Source organism: Chelonoidis abingdonii, chromosome 3, assembly GCF_003597395.2.
Source record: "Chelonoidis abingdonii isolate Lonesome George chromosome 3, CheloAbing_2.0, whole genome shotgun sequence".
Classification (NCBI taxonomy): Eukaryota; Metazoa; Chordata; order Testudines; family Testudinidae; genus Chelonoidis; species Chelonoidis abingdonii.
Window position 1 is genome coordinate 216,435,072 of NC_133771.1, and position 16,345 is coordinate 216,451,416.

A 16,345-nucleotide genomic window follows, 5' to 3' on the forward strand; every position below is an offset into this window, starting at 1 on the left:
TGGAGTCATTGTGGGTAGTTCTCTGAAAACATCCAATCAACATGCAGCAGGAGTCAGAAAAGCGAACAATGTTAGGAACCATTCAGAAAGGGACAGATAAGAGAGAAACTATCATAAGATCCCTGTATAAATCCATGGTACGCTCACACCTTGAACACCGTGTGCAGATCTGCTCACCCCCATCTCAGAATATATCTATTAGAAATGGAACAGGTTCAGAGAAGGGCAACAAAAATGATTAGGAGATGGAACAGCTTTCGTAAGAGGACAGATTAAGATGACTGGGACTGATCAGCTTGGAAAAGAGACGACTAAGGGGGGAGATGATAGAGGGCTATAAAATCATGCCCGGGGTAGAGAAAGTGAATAAGGAAGTGATAGTTACCCCTTCACATACCACAAGAACCAGGGATCGCCCAATGAAATTAACAGACAGCAGGTTTGAAACAAATGTTAGGAAGTATTTCTTCACACAGCACACAGTCAACCTGGGCACTCGATGTCAGGGCCAAAACGGTAACTGGGTTAAAAAAAGAACTAGGTTAAGTTCACGGAGGATAAATCCATCAATGGCTATTCCCCCAGATGGCCAGGGATTCAACCCCTGCTCCGGGAGGCCTAAGCCTCTAACTGACAGATGCTGGTACTGGGTGACAGGGGATGGATCACTGGATAATCGCCCTGTTCTGTTCATTCCCTCTGGGGCACCTGCCATTGCCCACTGTCGGAAGACAGGACACTGGGCTAGATGGCTGTTCTTATGTTCATAAATGGTTGTCTTCTTTGTACTTTGTTGATGGTCTGTGTAAGCAAACAGAATCTTATGCTCATTGAGGCAGGCAAAGGAAAGTCCCTGAGGTCAGAGAAGAATCAACACTTCTATTGGCAACCAAATGTAAAGGGAGGCTCAGGTCAGACACATCGGAAACCTCACTTGCAGAGGAGTCCAAGTCCCTCCCACGGCGCAGTAGAATCTTTTTGATCTTAGGGTGGAGTTTCCCTTTAGAGAAGATAGCTCCACAGCCAAGACTGACGGCAGGAGGGAAGCTCTGGAGATGGGGGAAGGGGAAGACTCCAGTGAGTGACTACTACAGAAACACATGGGTGGGCACAAGGGCTGTAAAGGATTCAAAGGCAAGGAGGACCTGGGGGCGGGAGCACAGACTGGATGTGCTCAGAGCCGGAAAAAAGGTAGGTATTTTTGGTGGCAGCAATTTGAACTGATTGAAAGGGGCGAGGTTAGTGCCAGGCAGCTGCTGTAGTTGGGAGAATGGAGACGGATTTGGGTCGAGGGGAACAGCAACTCTTAGGAGACGGGGGAGGATTCTCTGCAGCTTGAGGTCTTCAAACCACGAGTTGAGGAGTTCAATAGCTCAGACATAGGTCAGGGGTTTGTTACAGGAGTGGGTGGGTGAGGTTCTGTGGCCTGCGTTGTGCAGGAGGTCGGACTAGATGATCATAATGGTCCCTTCTGACCTTAAAGTCTATGAGTCTGAGTCTATGACACGGGCTCTGGCAAGAGGGTGGGTCAGGGCGAAGAAGAAATGCGAGATGGAGACAGCAAGGGCAGCGCCAGGGAAGACAGCGGCAGGCAGGTTTCAGCACATAGGGATGGCGCTGGGGTGGCACTCCCAGGATGATGCATTGGAGGAGCAGTGGGCAGAGCTGGCAACGCTCGCTGGGGCGGAGAGGCAAAGGCTGGAGAGATCATACAGGTATGAGATGAACCCATGCCATTGGAGGCGCTGGCTGGAAGAGAGGGCCCACAGCAGGAGGCTGGAGGGGAGCCTGGTGGGAACAGCTGGGGGAGGTGGGGGGCGTGAGATCTCTGAGCAGGGAGCCAGCAGCCAGCAGCTAGAAGAAGGTGGCAGGGAGTGTAGGGGAGGCGGCGTGACATTGCCAGCGCGGTAACTCCTCTGTCCTGGTCCTGGGTGGTCGTACCAATGCAGCCGCACAGTTCAGATCACCGCCCTGCAGCCCCACCAGCACCAGGATTCCCTGATCAACGTTGTCACTAGCGCTGCAAGCAGGGGGGCGGGGATGGGGGGGGCAGCGCGGACATGCACTGACACTGGTGCTTGCAATGGGGTCTCCTGGAGCTGAGCCCTCTCGGGGTGGGCTGAGAGCGACCAGAGCCGCGTGTGACGACACTCGCCCTCACCTGCCCCCGGGGGCTGTTCCCTCTCAGCACCATAGCACACACCTGGGCGGCTTTTGCCTGCCTTTAGAAGTGAAGTGTCGGTTCAGTAAACAGCCAGGGGGTTACTAAAGGAACTGCACCAGTCAGGGTGCTGTACAGACCCAGCCAGCGAACGAACGGGGCAGAGCTTCTCAAAGGATGGCCCCGTGAGCAGCTCTCTGTGCATTTCAGCCTGCACCGCCGGTCTGGCACACTCCTTGCGGCTCTGCCAGCCCACCCACGGCCCGACATTCAGGTTAGAGCGGCCAGGAACGTTCATGTCGCTGTGGTCAGGAAAGGCAGTGGCTCAGGATGGGTTTGGACAGGGCAGTAATAAAATAAACTGGAAGGTTAATGTCTTCCCCAGGCTGCAGCACTTCGAACCCTTCCACCCGGTAGCATAACACGGGCACTTCGATTTTATGGACTTCCAACTTCAGAGTCCGTGGCCTGCAGCTTGAGCATTGGTTGCCTTGCCCGGCAAGTTGCTTGGGAGCTTGGGGTACAGATGAGGTAATGGTGTGTTAGGAATACGAGAAACTGCTGGATTTTATAAGAAAGGAGCCCAAGGCTGCTGGATTTGAGTTGGCTGCTGGCGTCTCCCTGCTAGGAGAGGCAGTTTTTGTTTTTGAATGCTCCAGGAAGTGCTGGAAAATGTCTTGTCAATTTGCTTCATTTAATAGACACATTTTAACAGTCAAGGAACTTCGAAGCCGCTCTGACCAGAACTAAGCCGATGGATGACACATGCCTCAAGCAGCTTGTAGCTGGAGCTTGAATCTCAAGCAGAATGGGATAAAATGGCTTTTCCCCTGGTCAGTTTGGTGGCAGGTTTGAGATGAGCCACTCCACCAAGGCAAGGAACACATCACGGAATCATTCCTGGAGGCAGCCTGGGGAGAGTGGAGAGGAAGATGGGCACTAGCCTGACCCAGGTCTGCACTCTCAACCCTACATTACTCAGGGGTGTGAAAAATCCACCCCTGTGCGACAGCGGCAAGCCAGCCTCACCCCCACTGTAGGCTGCGCTAGGTTGATGGAAGAATTCTTCCATTGGCCTAGTGATGCTCTCAGGAGGTGGATTCCCTATGGTGACAAGAGCACCCCTCCCGTCGCTGTAGCAAGCAGCTACACCAAAGCACTACAGTAGCACAGCTAATTTTAAGTGTAAATGTCACCTGGGTTCAACTCCCTGCTCTGCCACAGACTTTCCGTGTGACCCTGGGCGAGTCACTTAGTTTCTTGTGCCTCTGCTCCCCATGTGTGAAGTGAGGATACCAGCACTGCCTTGCCTCACAGGGACATTGAGAGAATAAATATATTCATGATGATGAAATGTTCAAATTCTCCGGTGGTGGGGCCCAGCTAACTGACAGGTAGATAGATAAGCACCGTGCTGCCATCATAGAATGATAACTCAGTCAAACGTATTTTCTCTCTCTGTGGTACATCGAGAGAACCAGTTGCTGTAGTAGCTCGGCCCTAAGCATGGTGAAAAAAGGGGATGAGATGGGGCCCTGTCAGTGCTGCTTAGGAATTCTGGGTGATGCTATGACATTTGGTGTGACAGATCCTGCAACCACATGCAATAGCACTGGGGACTATATCGTACTAAGTTTATTATCACTAGGGGACAAGGATTGTTGCAACGTCCTGGGGCAGAATTACCAGACTCCTCCAGGAACCAAACACTGGGGGTGTGATTAAGGTGAGACACTGAGAGCAAACAATGCTAGCAAGGCACCACTTCCTGGCTTGGTTTGCAGAGCCTGCTTCAAGCTGGGTTCCCCTGAGACTAGGAGAAGAAAGGGTTTTTGGTATGAACTTGAATTGACACAGAGCCTTCTGATCCGGCAGCCGGACAGGACTGCCTGTCCAAGGGTTGGAAAGACTTTGTCCAACTAAAGCCCCGTGAGGCAAGGTGAGCTTTTCGCATGTGTACAGGAACTTGGACTAGTTTTATGTTTTCTCTGTAATGCTTTTCCCTGAAGAATAAATGTGCTTGCTTAGAAAGAGCTGGGTGCACCATAGCCCTGGGAGCAAAAGCAACGCGCAGGCACCGGCTTTTAGGCAGACTGGCTTGCTGGGCATAGCACAGTGGAAGACAATGGTGTGCAGCATGAAAACATCTGGTCAGAAGGGAGAGAGATGTGGGTCCCTGCCCAAATGAGGTGACGGCGGGAGCCAGAAACCGTAAGTGGGTGCCCTCATGGGACCAGAGAGGGGCAATAGGGGCACAGGTACCCTGAAAGTGTGACAAATGTACTGTGAAATTACTGTGCCTTGGAAAACCTATAGATCTATATTGTGGCTGCACTGACAGGACTGCAGGAGGCATACACCAGAGACGGGACAACAGGGGAGGCTTAATGGTAATGATGGTGCTTTGACCATACAAAAGTTACGTGAAACAGTGACAGCATTCTAGGGGGAAAGCAGGTTTATCCAGCCTCACTGAGGGGAAGGTTTTTTGGAGCAGTGGAAAGTTACCGAAGAGACGCAACACTTGGCTTCCTGTGTTCTAAGGGTAACATATAGAGAGCCCCGCGGGGAGAGGAACTGTGGGGCATGGAGAGAAGAAGGGAGAAAGACTCCGTAAGGGATAAGACTGCCGCATGCAGGTTGTTACATTGCTGGATAGGCATCCCAAGGGAAGGGGGACCTAGAGAGGTGCAGTGCAGGTAGAGGTTTGGTTTTTAAATGATCTGTATACTCTTGTGTTTAATATGACGAGGTAAAGAGGAATTGTGTTAGATTCTGGGTGAAGTGTCTCTTTATTTAAATGTTACCCAACTGCTGTGTTCCCCTGGTCACCCAGAAGGCTCCCACCCTGAGCTGGAGTGCCAGAGAAGCGTGTGCGAAGACAGGGCAGTCTGATCGGCCAGGGGCTGAGCAGCAGGATCCGCTCTTAGGAGGAAGCGTTTGACTGCAGGTCTGCACCCCAAGATGGGGCCAGGGGCTAGATGCTGCTCAGACTCCAGAGGCTCGGCTTCCCCTCCCAGCACTCCAGGGAGCACCTCACCAGAGCTGAGAGTAACAGCACTGGCTTCTGCTCTTCGCCTTCTGGCAGCCTGCGTTTCCTTTCATGTAAGCGCTGTGGTTCCTTTATTGGGGGCTGGCGTTGGCAAGACGGTGTTTCCCGCTGGACACGCGGGAGGTCACACGGCAGCGCGTTCTGAGCTGAGACGGAGCATTCCACAGCTCAGTAGCCAGCACTGGACATGCTCAGGTCAGCTCCTGAGTCTCGTGTGCTGTGTTTCTTCTTGCCATGCCCTCAGTTAGCACAGGTGTCCCCTGCATTAATCTGGCTCAGCTGCCGGTGGGATTTCACAGATTAATAGATTTTTAGTCCAGAAGGGGCTATGGTAATAACCCAGCCTGACCACAAGTCCTAGAACGTCCCTGGATTGATTTCTGCTTTGGTGCCAAGACCTGTGCTTCAACCTAATTGATCTTTTGGAAGAAACTCCCAGTTTGGTTTTAAAATTGCCAGTGATTGAGAATTCACGGCCAGCAGTGGAATTCCTAGGGGTTAACATGTGCTTTGTTTCCAATTTGTCTCGCTTCCACTTGCAGCCTTGGGATCTTGTTGTACCTTTGTCTGCTAGACTGAAGAGCCATCTGTTAGCCTCGTGTAGCTAATTAGAGCCCAGTCAATTTGCCCCTTAACCTTCTCTTTGATAAGACAGGTTCTCTAATCCTTCAATCATCCTTGTGGCTCCTCTCCTATTTATCAATATCCCTCTTATATTGTGGACACCAGGACTGGCACAGAATTGCACTAGCAGTTGCATCTGTGCCAAACGCAGAGGTAAAATCACCTCTCGCTGCCTACTCAAGGGTCCCCTGTTTATGCCTCCCAGGATCCCATTACCCTGTTTGGCCTCAGTGTTGCTCTGAGAGCTCACGTTCAGCTTATTCTCCACGTTGACCCCAAAGTCCTGTTCTGAATCCCTGCTTCCCAGGCTAATGTGTCCCCCCACCCTGGAGGTGTGGCCGAGATTCTTTGTTCCTAGATATTTAAACACGAAGGCCCAGATCCTCTGAAGCATTTAGATGCCTAACTCCCCTGGGTCTGGTCCCCGCTGTGGAAGCCTGCACTTGTTAGTGGCACCTTTTACCAGAAATGGTGCTGTTTCCAGCGTCCTGGGGCTTGAGCCCATGTGATTTCTCACATGCTACCAGCGGCCTCCCCTATGGCATTCATCCCATTGCTCATACTTCTAATGTTACTTCTCTTGAGACGCGACAGCAAAGAACTCCCTTTGCCTCCTCTGGACGAGCTCTGCTGCATCAGACAGGTGATCAGTTTCTCCCCTACACACTGCATGCTGGATTTTTAACTAAGGGGAGATGGGGGTGGGGGTTATGAAGTGTCACTTTTATCCTTATCAGGATGATTGCCAGCCGAGGGCCTCGTCAGCAGCTCTAGGTATTTTGTATCTTACTGAAGCTTTGTCATCAACCAACCCAGGCTTGGTGCAGGTCAGTGAATGAGGTGCCTGGCAGCTCGTCAGGACTCTGCTAGCAGGGCAGTCGTCCCAGCACAGAAAACGCAGGAAAAGGCCATCCAACTCCTGAAGCAGCCCCAAGAGATAGAGCCCCATCGGCTGGTCAACTGCCCCAGTGAGCGGAAACCACGATCTCCCTGACACAACTGTTGCCAGGAGTTGGGAGGGGCTCCACTCATTTTTTTATGAGTCATCCTGCCTCATTTCTCTCTCTCTCTCTTCACCTCTGTATGTCTCAGCAGTCCTGCTGCTGCTGGTGGGAACAGCTCTCCAGGGAATTCATTGCAAGAGTCACTCTGCGCAGCCATCACATCAGTCTCACGCTGGGGAGCAGCTCGCCTATTCAGCAACACTCAAGACCTGTAGCCCAGACAGGACCACAGCAATGTCCTTGACGTCTGAGCAGGGCCTCTGACCATGCTGCAGTGACTATGGATCTGTAACCATGGGGCAGAACTTTAGCCAGAGCAGAGTGTTCAGTGGGGTGGAGGATGGCAGAATGTAACAGCCCTTAACATACAGGGGGACAGGTGAGTCACCAAACCATCAGCCCCAGGGGGTAGGCCCTGAACAGGTCCAACATCCACTGAAGCAGCTGAGTCTGGGAACAGGACCTGCATGGCTCTCTCTGCCTCCTGCCAGAACCAGCTTTCAACCTTCTGCCCCAGACTGAGGGATGTCCCTAGCTGGACAGGGGTTGCATTTTCCAGCAACAGGTCCAACTCGCTCCCATGTGCCTTCCTCCCTACCCCACACTGATCCCCAGGGCTTGCAGGACAGGGGATTCAGGTCTGCTGTCCAAGCAGGGGCCTGTTCACCTCGCAGACGGGTTTGTGAGGAGCAAACCTTGAAATAACTAGGGCTCTTGGCAGGTGACTGATGCTGCTCAGGGCCAGAAAGCACTCTGCCTCCAGGGCCTGCACTGCTCCCCGGGGAAACATTTTCAGCTTTGTGTAGTGCTCTGGAGTACAAGGGCAAACTCTGCTCCTTTGTACCAGGCCTTGCAGCTTCTGCACCTAGTGCTAGAGGCGTGTTTCTGCACACAGGCAGCGTGGCTCAGCAGTAAGAGCTTAGGGGGATGTTGCTTTCCCACCACCATACAGCCATTACAACCAATTTTGGCAAACTCTGTGTGGAATATCCCTCCTTGGACCCACGCTGAGGTGCTGCCTAGGCCATTCAGCTCATAAACCCCCTGCCAGCTGCAGTCTGAGTGTCCAGGGAACATTACATGGCCGGAGAGAGAGAGCTAACTACTGCTAGTCCCTTTTGTCTTGGTTTTAGCTTGACTCTTAGATTGATTTCACAGGACCCTGGCCAGTAGCCTCCCTTCCTTTTGCCCTCAGCCAGGCTCAGATACAGCAAGAGCTTGGCATCCCTCAGTTGGTAGAGCCCTGAAGTGTTATCTTCGTGGCCTGCATGCTGACTGCAGAGAAGGGCAGGCCTTGGCCCTCCGGGCTTTGCCAAGTGTCTCAGGCATCGCAGCCTCTGTCTGGCCCAACAGCAAATCGGTTTTTGGCCAGGAAATCTGCTGTGTGACGCATACCGCCCCCCCCCCAGGGCTCCAACTGTTCCTCATGTACTATTGGCATGTGGACAGCGGAGCTTTCCATGCCTGAAAGCTGCGCAGGTGGGGCTTGAGTACAGCAGTCCAAAAATCACCCAGCTAGTGCTTGTGGGTCTGACCTCCACACTGGCAGGGCACCGCTAGCCAAAACCTACTCAGAGCCCTTCTCAGAACCAGTTTAGCTCAGATCAAAGTTCACTTTACGTTGTTTTTACTCTTCTCATTCAGCTGATTCTCCTATGACTTCAGTCCCTCATCTCATCTCCCCGCTCAGTGTCCCTTCGCGGTCTATGCTGAGGCCCCTCACCCTGTACCTCCTTTACACATTATCTCTGGCTGACTGCCTCTGTGCAAGTGACTTCCAAACCTGCCAGCTCACTCCTGCCCTCGGCCCATCAGTGCATGCTTGCTGCTCTGTCCTCTCAGCCTTAATGCCCCCCCCCTTCTCATTTTTCATCCACAATCCACCCCAGCCCTTCCTTCCGGATCTGATTTCTCCCTGTCACCCCACATGCTGGCTGTTGCCAACTCCTGTTCTTCCTGTGCACCATCTTCCATGTCTACCCCACACCCCATGATTCCTATTGCTGGAATGCTTTGCCATGCCGGCATCTTCTCTGCACCAGGGCTTGCTCCCTTCCTGCCTCTGCATGTTACCTACCTCCATCCTGCCACTTTCTGACACCTGTCACTGACCACTTCACATTCCTCAGCAAGGCCAAGCTCAGCAGCATCCTTTCAAGATTTTCCTTCACCCGTATGGCTCAGGACTCACATCACCCTCATGCCCGTCCCTTCAAAGTCTCCCACATAACCATAGTTTCCTTCTCCCACTTTTGGCTTTGGACTTTCGTACCTGAAACCCCTTAGGGCACCTCTGACATTCCTATTCCTCCCTACAATCCATTGCCGAAAACCAAACACTGCCTCTTCCTTTGTTGTATAAAATCCTTGTCATGGTCACTTGCAGTATAAAGAATTCAAGACTCTAGTACTGCCTCTCTGCAAGACACTGGGACCCCCAGTGTTGCAGCCCCATCCTTTCTTCACCTTCCTCCAGCCAACAGGATCTAGAATTACTCCTGGAGCTAAATTCAGGCTTTGGCTTGGTCAGGAGACTCAGCTGGGTGGAGCTCTGAGCCCTTGTAGTGCTCAGCAGGGACTTGGGCTGTGTCTATCTTTGCTGAACAGGCCATGCCTACCTAGGCTGCATTTGATTATTTCCCCCCAGTGTATGAACTTGCAGATTTCCAAATTGAATCTTAGTCTCATTTTCTGCCCATCTTGCTCATCACAAGAGCCCATTTCTATTAATTGTGTCCTCTATGGCATTCACAACTCCTGTAAAATGAGTGTCATGTACAAACATTATTGATGCACTCTAGTCCCTCCCCTAGCTCATTATGGGCCTGCTCCAAACCTCACTGAACTATCCTCTCACCCCCCAACCAGCTATTTAATTCCATGCCAGTCCATGGGACAGAACGAGGGTGTTTGATACTCCATGTGTGCAGGTGGAAGAGCAACGGCTGAATGCAAACCCACACTTGACTTTGAGAGAGGCAGTGCCACTCGTTCCTCAGGTGAGGTTCTCATCCACAGTGACAGTAGCAGTCTGTGTACAGAGAAGCATGTGGGAATTCAGTGTGCACCATGGAAACATTTAACAAAGACATTCCAAGGGTATGGTTGAAATGTGGTATGAAAAGTGTGCTCTTCCAAACTCTATCCCCAATAAGGACATGGAAACTGCTTAAATTACGCAAGGTTAAAATGCCTGGGAGTGAGTGGTACTTGCACAGGTCCACGTATGTGTAAGTATCAGCGACCAATAATTAAAGCCCCATCTACAATTCCATACACCTTACCTCAGAAGAGCATAAAATTTTGAATTTAAGCAAAATAATACTCATCACAAATAGATGAAAGTTTTATTTATATAAAATTCATTAACATAAAAGATTGCATCTTAAAAAAAGATCTGTAGCTATGTACAGCAGTATTGCACAAGTAACGTGGCAATTACCCTGTCAAAAATTCATCAGTGCAAACCACAAGTAAGCCAGGGAAATTGCAATAAAAATGCTACATATGCTGGGTCCTATGAAACAAGTTAGTGATTAATCAGTACATGATCAGTGCTATGTTTGTACCTGATAAGGAGCTTTGCTACAGTAATGAGTGGTCTTGAAACCCGGATACAAAAGTTTACTCTAAAAATCCAAGTAGAAAGTAGTTCTATAAATAACTTGCAGGGGCTTCTTGTTGATGAGGTAACAGTCATGTCCTGCACTATGTAAACTGAGGATAAGGTGTTTAATATCCCAAAACAGGGTTATTATTGAGTTACCGGGAAGCACTATCAAGTTATTGAACTAAAATCTACAGCATAATTTTTAATTCTGGCAACTGGCTGAAGCAATGAAGTGAGGCAGCCAGATTCAGTAGGAGCACAGGGAGGGTGAAATCTGAAGGCAGTGGAAAACGAGAAGGTGGGGGATTGGCACATTGTTTAGGTCTTGAAAAAGCGATTAACTGAGAATACTGCACTTCAGTTTAATAATATGTTTGAATAAACTGCCCTTGGCCCCCTTGGGATGATAATGTTTTGCTTAGACCGATAAAGTTATTTGTAACAAATTAATGCTTTGAGCTACAAATTGATTCTGGATGTGGCTTTGGTATTTGGCCGAGTTTGCATCTTCATATCATATTTTACTTCAAATCTCTGCCTCTATCTACGGTGCTGAATCATTAAGTCCAGAAAGTTAAACGTGGCCGAAATGGGGGATTAAGTTGTGGATACAATTTTCAAGAGAGACTTTAGGCACACAGAAACCCAAGTCCCCTGGACTTTGAGACTGACTGAGGTACTCCACAGCCTCTTTTGAAAATGGGACTTAGGAGCCTAAGTCACTTAGGCACTTTTTACTCAGTAACTAAACGTTATTGATTGCACTGAATTAGAAGACAGTGCTCTAAACTGATCAATCACTAATTCCATATATACCAGTAAAAATTCATTAAAAACTTTACAGGAACTTAAATAAGCAGAAAATAAATATACAACATTTCTACAAGTTACAGCATTATGAAACAGTAGAGTGCATTAATTACACAGAAAAAAGAATCTACAGTATTTACCAAGTTCAATTCTAAAAAAGACTTAGAAAAACAGTAATTTACTTTATATGCTGTACAAAACTTTACATGACATAGTAAGAAAAGAAAAAACATTGCACACAGACATTTGGCTCAGATAAGAATAATATGATGCCCTAATCTAATAAATACTCAAATATTTACAGTTATTGAAGGAGAAAAAGCATAATACAGTATCATACAAGTTTTGTAGGAAAAATTTGAATCTGGTTTCTCCACAACCAAAGAAAATTCTTCATAAAGCCGTTTTGGCAGGGCAGAGTGTGGATTGTATGGAATTAAAAGAAATCCCTCCACTAACAAAGTATTATAACTGTTTTTAATGTTATGTTGAGATTTAAGAAACAATTTCAATAACGGCCCACAAATCTAACCTGGGCAGACAGGTTGCCAAGGCACAAAACCAGTTTTAAATTGTCAAAGACAATGGGATTAGTTTGAGTTATTTTTTTAAAATACATACTGTAAAAACATCTGCAGGAAACTTCTTGATAAACAAGAGCGCAGAGAAGTCCAAGTCACATGGTGCCAATATCTTGCTCTTTAATGTTCATATAATTCACAGAATTGTTTTTTAAATCATTTATTACGCTTACAGTAAGCTAGTCTGAAGCCATGGTGTGGTGGCAAACCTGTTGCACTACCATGCTAGAGGTAAATGTACAAAGCAAAGCACCCAAGTCTTCAGGCACTGGGCCAGCAGAGCCTTAAGAGGTGGGATGGAGAGGGAGAAAGTATGTAGTACTGATGCCAACTCTCCCAAGGGCACTATATTTAAAAGAACTGAAATAAAGTGCTCCACTTGTAGAAGCGTGTGTGTGCGCACGCCTGCACCAATTGTAGAAGTGCGTGTGTGTGTATATGTGGTGGGGGCGGGCGGGTACTGTAAACAGAAATGTCTTTGGTGCGTTCAGAAAGATGCATATCGCAATTCCAAATTTCAGAACTAGCTCTACTCTGTTCATCATGACAACTAGTGGACAATGTGGCTTTATGAGGAGGTTTCAAGACTCTTATACCTGAAAGCACCCGATCAACTCCAGGAAGTGGCTAGGGTCCAATTCTGTTCAAAAGATGACTGCAATGTCTAGTGTTGGAAAATCTGATTTTTGTCTAAGCTATTTAATGGCTGTGTGACTCTGACATGTGAGGAATGCTGAAAACGGAACAAAAGTACTGGTGTCATAGGCCCCTCCAGTCTTATTCTCACTTCCCGCGTCCGGTAGCAGTGAGAACTCTTTACCGAACATACATTTATACCCGCCCAATTCACTACATGTAGGACGTTCTGAATTCTCCACTCCGCTTTACGCTTAGTACTTTGGTATGGATCCAAAACCATGCTGGTATGGAAGTGCCTATCTACCATCAGCACTACTGAATTTCTGCTTGAAACTCCAGATACAATTTAAGTCACCAATATTGCTCTACAAAAGTAAAAAAAAACAAACAAACAAACAAAAAAAAAACCCGACTGCTTTGATAACTGAGGCCAACTCCTAGGACAAAGGTTTAGCCTACAGAGCCAACATGTGTTTTTGTCCTCCGGATTCACTGATCGCGGGGGTGAATTAATGCAACTGGGAAATTGAGCCATGTTTAGAGGAACCCTCCCACCTGCCCCAGAGGCACCAGTGGTCAGTGCATAGAGTACATATTATACAAATTTACTTGTCAAAACTAAAAAAAATACAATGGCACTCAGCATACGCTGGTGAACATATTGCAACGTTTTGGAAGAAAAGCTATCATACTTTTCTATGGTGCTGGTGAAACCAGAAATAAAATGCGGCATTTTGAAGTAGACTGTAGCAAATAGAAAACTGAATCATGCAAGCTCTCTGCATCACATACAAAAGGAAGCCAGATTCTGAAGCCAGATTGGGGTAAATTCTGCATTAATACACCACACCATCTGAAGGAACTGTGCACTCCCAAAGCACCTGTCATGCAGTTTCCCATGGTGTAAAGGTGGACTATAAAACCAATATTAAAATTCAGTTTAAACCTAGATCTGTGGCTACAGTGCCCACGCAACAGGCTCGGGGTGGCATTCAATATACACACTTCAAAATTAAAGTTTTTCTTTCTGTGAAGTCCTCTTGGCACTTCTTGAGTCACTGAAGTTGTTACAGAATGCATCATTCTGTTATGTTCTAAAGACCAGAAGTTTACAAGTCATGCAATCCATGGTATTTGTGGTTTCACAGAATGATGCCTTCTGGAATAACTTCAGTGAACCAAGAAGCGGTAAAGGGAGTTCTGTAGAAGGAAGATCTAATTAAAAGAAAAGGTAAGTTAAATCTTTTCCTGTGCCTCCTGCAACCTAGTTAGCGAGTCACTCCAGTATAGGAATCTTGATTTAACTTAAGTTGTGTTTTTGGTTAATCTTTGAACAAATCACAGAATGTCTGATGTACGAATACAGTGAGTGCCCTTAAAATTGTATTATTTTAAAAGATTATGTGGAAGTTTTGCTAGAACTTTCAAAATGGCCTAACTTTTGCTTCCAATGCATATTTATTCATTCACTTGTGGGATTTTTTGAACCACCACAATCAATTCAAATATTGTACTGTTGCCCTCAAGATGGATGTAACACAGTCAGCAGTCCACATGTTCAACTGTTAATGTCTGTTAGTTCCTTGCATCTCTCAGAATAGATCTTAAGTACAAAGCCAGCTCTAGCAAAAATCCAACACATTAAAAAACCAGCAATACCAACTGGGTTTATCAACAGTCACAGTAAAATATTAAGTGAAATTTAAAATAGTTTCTGAAGTTATGCAACCCTCCAACTTTGGACAAGATTGCAGTGTCTCAGGAACGCTTTTACCCCACAAATATTTCATTGTTCTATTATCCCCAGCCTTCAACATTCTATGTTATATAATATGCAAATATATCCAGACTCATTAGATATAAAGAACTTTTAGAAAGGCAACTTGGTATGGATTTTGAAGCATAATATTTTCACAGTTAGGTTGCAAAATTCAGGTCAACTTTGAGATTCCTGCTAGTAGGGTGGAAGTTTCAGGGGAGCGCACCAGTTGCACTTAGCTGCATTTAAAATCAGTCAGCAGGAAGTATGCTGTGTGTGACACACACACAGTTGAATTTAGGGTGGTGGTAGAGATTTGCAGGGTAACTGAAGTTCTGATGCAAATCCTTCTACCATTCTTCAACTAGCTTCAATTCATGAGTTAGGAATGGAGGGAAAGCATGAATCTGACCCCTCCTTGCTGGGGCGGGGCTGGGGGGAACATCTGTACATAGTTATTTTATAACAAACTAAGGCAGCTCTGCAAGTTAGCTGGCTCAGTTAACTCCATTGCAGAATATATCAGAGATCAGTCTACAGGTTTCCAGAAAATGGAGTATGAAAATCATTCAATAATGTTTGATCATTTTCTTTCCAAATCAATCTTTTAAATGTTCAAGAAAAACCAGCGTAAACACCACTCTCACATAAAGTCCTGCTTCACAAAGCTTTTATACATCCGTTTCCAAAATCCATCGTGACGTGTTCACAGTGAATTCTCATTTAAAAAACCTCTGTTTTCTGATAGACAAAATGAGACAGTCTGTGCATATTTTGTACAAACACAGAGTCCTACTGCTCCTCCCAATGTCTCGTATGTCCTTTAGGAAAAGGAGGATTTGTTAATTGCATACACAAGGTATGGAAAGGACACTCTGGTGATAACTGGACAATCTCAGAATGTCTCTCCGTACATATCCATTACTGCAGTCTCCAAATGAGGCGGATGATATAACGTAACAGGCGCAAAACAATTTGGTGGTTTACTGCTGGATTATCCAAGAAACCCTGCAACAGAAAAGATGTTTATTTTTTCGTTCCTGAAGTCTCCTTTCCAGAAGGCCCTATGACCAGCTTACACACTAACCGATTGTGATAGAACATTTTGAAATTAACAGAATGATGCTGGATAATACCAACAACAAAGAGAATAAACTTTTTTTTTTTTTTTTTTAAAGAGGCGCAAGCTAGTCATTTGATAGGTCATTGTTTCCTTTGGTAATTCAATACGTCCTTCTCAAACCATTGTAGGGATTTCAAAAGCGAGTTAATCATGGTTTAGTAGAAAACTTAAAGAGGATATTGAGGAGTTAACAAGATAATTGGGCATTTTTGTTTTAAAACTATGGTCAGATATAACTTCCATTTTGCTAAGTGAGATATAGTGGAACGTTACCTTTGCACCTGCAGTACCTATAACCAGATGAAAGGGACTCCTCCTCACTATTTCAGAAACACAGTAAGAATGCATACATGCATTTAGAACAATGGTCCCCAAACTGGGGAGCAGAGAGGAACATTTGGGAGGGCGGGGTGCAGCAGAGCCTGGGGCAGCCCCCGGAGGGAGAGCCACCCAGCGCTGCTCCAGCCCTGGCTCTCGGCCCCTGGCGAGGCGCAGACAGATTTCATTAAGGGTAAGGGGAATGCAACATAAAAAGTTTGGGGACCCCTGATTTTAGAACCGTAGCAATGATCATTATATTTAAACTTTGTACATGTTTAACACACTGACATTGAGTTGATTCTAAGATTGGCTACATATAAAAAAAAAACCCAGCATGTAATTTATGCAATTTGGTACAGATGAAAACAAAAAAATTGGGTAAAACCAACAAGGTATTCACAGAGCATAATTGTGTCGTAGTCCAAATTGTTGACTCTGAAAAATGTTTCAGATTCCCAACGGGTAAAATCTGGTAGCTGTAATTTATTTAAGAAAACCAGTGATTTGGTGTAATTCATGTTAAGAAGCTAAATAAAGCTAAGGGCAATCTGTGCCAGAACTAATGAACTAGTGAACCTCCAATTGTTCTCAAGTGACTCCACCTGTGTAAACACTATTTAGCCTATATAACGTGTAGAGACATCTGAAAACAACTTTGCTC

At 46.7% G+C, this 16,345-nt stretch overlaps 1 protein-coding gene and 1 long non-coding RNA gene across 14 annotated transcripts in view; one reads left to right on the top strand and one right to left on the bottom strand.

Moving 5' to 3' along the window:
* Positions 1–16,345, top strand: part of LOC116819120 (uncharacterized) — a 198,243-nt gene that overhangs the window by 143,392 nt on the left and 38,506 nt on the right. Inside the window, exon 4 of one of the 5 annotated variants that reach the window (XR_004372338.2) lies at positions 2,547–3,330. The exons of the other annotated variants lie outside the window; for them this stretch is intronic. This is a non-coding gene — a long non-coding RNA (uncharacterized LOC116819120). Of the gene's footprint in view, positions 1–2,546; positions 3,331–16,345 lie in introns of those variants that run through there. 5 annotated transcript variants of the gene reach the window in all.
* Positions 1–16,345, bottom strand: part of BCL2L11 (BCL2 like 11) — a 77,744-nt gene that overhangs the window by 17,459 nt on the left and 43,940 nt on the right. For 7 of the 9 annotated variants that reach the window (XM_075064542.1, XM_032770591.2, XM_032770602.2 and 4 more), the window contains one exon: positions 10,175–15,248. The exons of 1 other annotated variant lie outside the window; for it this stretch is intronic. In XM_075064542.1, coding sequence (XP_074920643.1) covers positions 15,162–15,248 — 87 coding nt within the window. In that variant the 3' untranslated portion in view covers positions 10,175–15,161. Of the gene's footprint in view, positions 1–10,174; positions 15,249–16,345 lie in introns of those variants that run through there. One more of the 9 variants, XM_032770596.2, reaches the window with a different exon arrangement.